This window comes from Pinus tabuliformis, chromosome 5_2 (assembly GCF_031772625.1).
Source record: "Pinus tabuliformis cultivar Carrire ecotype Pingquan chromosome 5_2, CPIR1, whole genome shotgun sequence".
Lineage (NCBI taxonomy): Eukaryota > Viridiplantae > Streptophyta > Pinopsida > Pinales > Pinaceae > Pinus > Pinus tabuliformis.
The window spans coordinates 597,059,049-597,061,883 of record NC_142306.1 but is presented as its reverse complement, the minus strand read 5'-3'; the positions used below and the strand labels follow the sequence as shown (position 1 = coordinate 597,061,883).

At 34.2% G+C, this 2,835-nt stretch overlaps 1 protein-coding gene across 1 annotated transcript; it reads right to left on the bottom strand.

Annotated features, from left to right (window-relative positions):
• Positions 1–1,742: 1,742 nt before the first annotated feature.
• On the bottom strand, positions 1,743–2,432 carry LOC149160409 (uncharacterized). The gene has a single exon (XM_089434610.1). It carries the CDS (start codon positions 2,430–2,432, stop codon positions 1,743–1,745), a length of 690 nt encoding a protein of 229 aa, XP_089290736.1.
• Positions 2,433–2,835: the final 403 nt, after the last annotated feature.

Below are 2,835 nucleotides of genomic sequence, written 5' to 3'. Positions count from 1 at the left end.
GGTGATTGCCTTGATGAGGTGCTTGCAGCAGGTGTATATGGAATTGGTTGTCCACCTTGTGCTTCTTTCTCATCTTCATTATCATCTCCATGAGATAATATAGTTGTCTCCACAACAAATTTATCTATGCTTCCATCCCAAGATTCTTCTTCCTTGAACTCAACATCTCTACTGATAATATATTTCTCGGTGATGAGATTATAAATTCTATTTTCTTTAGACTCGTCATTATATTCAATAAAAATGAATTTCTCACTTCTATCATCTAACTTATTTCTCAATTCTTTAGGAACATGTGCATAGGCAACGCAACCAAAATTTCTTAAATGAGATATATGAAAACTCTTACCATTCCAGGCTTCTTCGGGAACTCGATCCTTCATTCTCTTAGTTGGACTTCTGTTAAGAATATAAACAACACAAGCTACATCTTCTCCCCAATATTCATTTGGTAGATGCTTTTCTTTCAACATACTTCGAGCCATATTCATAATAGTTCGATTCTTCCTTTCAGCTATTCCATTTTGCTGTGGAGTATAACATGTAGTAAACTGCCTCTTCATTCCATGCAATTGACAAAACTCAATGAAATTTGTTAGCATATATTCACCACCTCTATCTAATCTCAAAATTTTAATATGATTTCCACTTTCCTTTTCAACCATAGCTTTAAATATTTTAAATATAGAAAATGCTTCATACTTCTGTTTTAGAAGATAAACCCATGTTTTTTGACCATTGACATCAATAAAAGTCAAAAAGTAAACATTACTCGCTAAAGAAGGTGTTTACATTGGTCCACATAAATCTGTGTGAACAATCTCCAATGGAGCTCTCGCCCTGTATGAAACTCTAGATACAAATTTCTATCTATGATGTTTTGCAAGTATACAACTTTCACATGAGCTCGTCGATTGTTGAATACTGGGTAACCCTTTCACCATCTATTTCTTCTGCAACAAATCTAGAACACCAAAATATAAATGACCATATCTTAAATGCCATAACCACGACTCGTCGAAATTCTTAGTTTTGTAAGAATTCAAGGAGGGAGTCAATTCATTTCTCATTACAAGTGGAAACATCCTATTCTTTGTCATTTCTACTCTTGCTATCAGCTGCTTACTTGGATATTTTTCAATGATAGTACACACATTATTATTGAAGAACACTCTATACTTTTTCTCTATCAATTGTCCAATGCTCAATAAATTCCATTTCAAGCTAGGTACATAATAACCATCATCAATTGTTCTTCTATCACCATCTCTAGTATAAAAAACAATCATTCCTTTCCCTTTAACACATACCTTAATATCATTACCCAACTTGACTTTAGACTGAATACTAGTGTCTAGATTGGAAAACAAATCCTTGTTTCCAGTCATGTGATTTTTTCAGCCACTATCTAAAAACCAAATATCATTCGAACATTCTTGAGTTACGTTACAAGTCATAAACACTGGCTTCTGACTGTCTTCAAATTATTTTGAGATGTGTGTAGATTGCTTACCAACATCTGCCTGCCTCTCCAAACACTTATTGGCAAAATGGCCATATCTTCTACACTAATAACATTGAAATTTAGACATATCATACCTTTGATTTCCTCGATGCCAGGTTCTATTGTAACTCCCCCTTAAATTAGGAGGACGTTGCTGATATTTCTCTTCATGATAGTAATTATCTCGTGGACGTCTTTGATCGACTACTCTACCGCCTCGTCCTCTATTACTCAATCTTCATCTACCTCTTCCTGTAAGAAATTGAAGCTGAGTTCTGAAGGCATTCTCCAACGTGCTATCATCATATCTTAACATCCTGGATTCATGTGCAATCAACGAACCAGTCAACTCTTCAATTTGCATTTGACTTGTGTCCTTGAACTCTTCTATGGATACAACAATCGCTTCAAATTTCTTTGGCAAACTTTGAAGGACTTTCTCGATCACCCTCTTGTTTGAGAGGTCTTCTCCATATTGTCGCAATTGATAAACAACACTCATGGCCTGAGTCATAAAAGCATCCATAGTTTCACTATCCTTCATTTTCAGATTCTCAAAATCTCTTCTCAAATTCTGCAACTTGACGTTCTTTACTTTCGCTACACCCTGATAATAGGATTCAAGAATGTCCCATTCCTTCTTCGAAGATTCTGCATTTGATACTTTTGAAAGTATCATGTCATCTAAACCTTGTTGAATAAGACCAAGAGCTTTATTGTCCTTCTTTTTGTTTTCTCTCAACAACGTTTGTTCAACATTTGTAAGAGCCATCTCTGCTGCCTCATTAGAAGGCTCAGGATACCCGTGAGTAACAAATCCCCAAATATCATGAGAACACAACAATGTTCTCATTTGAATAAACCAAGAATCATAACTTTTCTCAGTTAAAATAGGAATTGACTGAGTAGTATTGGTATTTGAAGCCATTTTAAATTAGTTTACAAAGTACTTTAATTTCTCCAAAAAAAATCTCTTCCTTGACTCAATCCACAATGGTAAAAAAACTTTAACTAAGCTAAGTAGAGCCACACACAGTGAGACAAAAAAACTCAGATGGAAAAATAAATATATCCAATGCCAAAGCAAGTAGAGGTTTAATATAAATTCCTTCCTTTAACGTGTAGATAAAATTGCTAGAAACTTTATAACATAAATGTCCCCATCTACTCAACAATTGAAAATTCTTTGAATTTCAAAAAACATTCTATGAAGTCCTTCAAACATGGAATTTGAAAAATAATTCTACTTATAAAATCTGCCAATCAAAAACTGGCACTATCATGACAGAATAGCTTACAACATTTGTAGTTGCGACTTATGGCAGATTTAT

Coding starts and splice junctions, on each gene's coding strand:
- LOC149160409 (XM_089434610.1), bottom strand. CDS start 2,432: ATGGCTTCAAATACCAATACTACTCAGTCAATTCCTATTTTAACTGAG.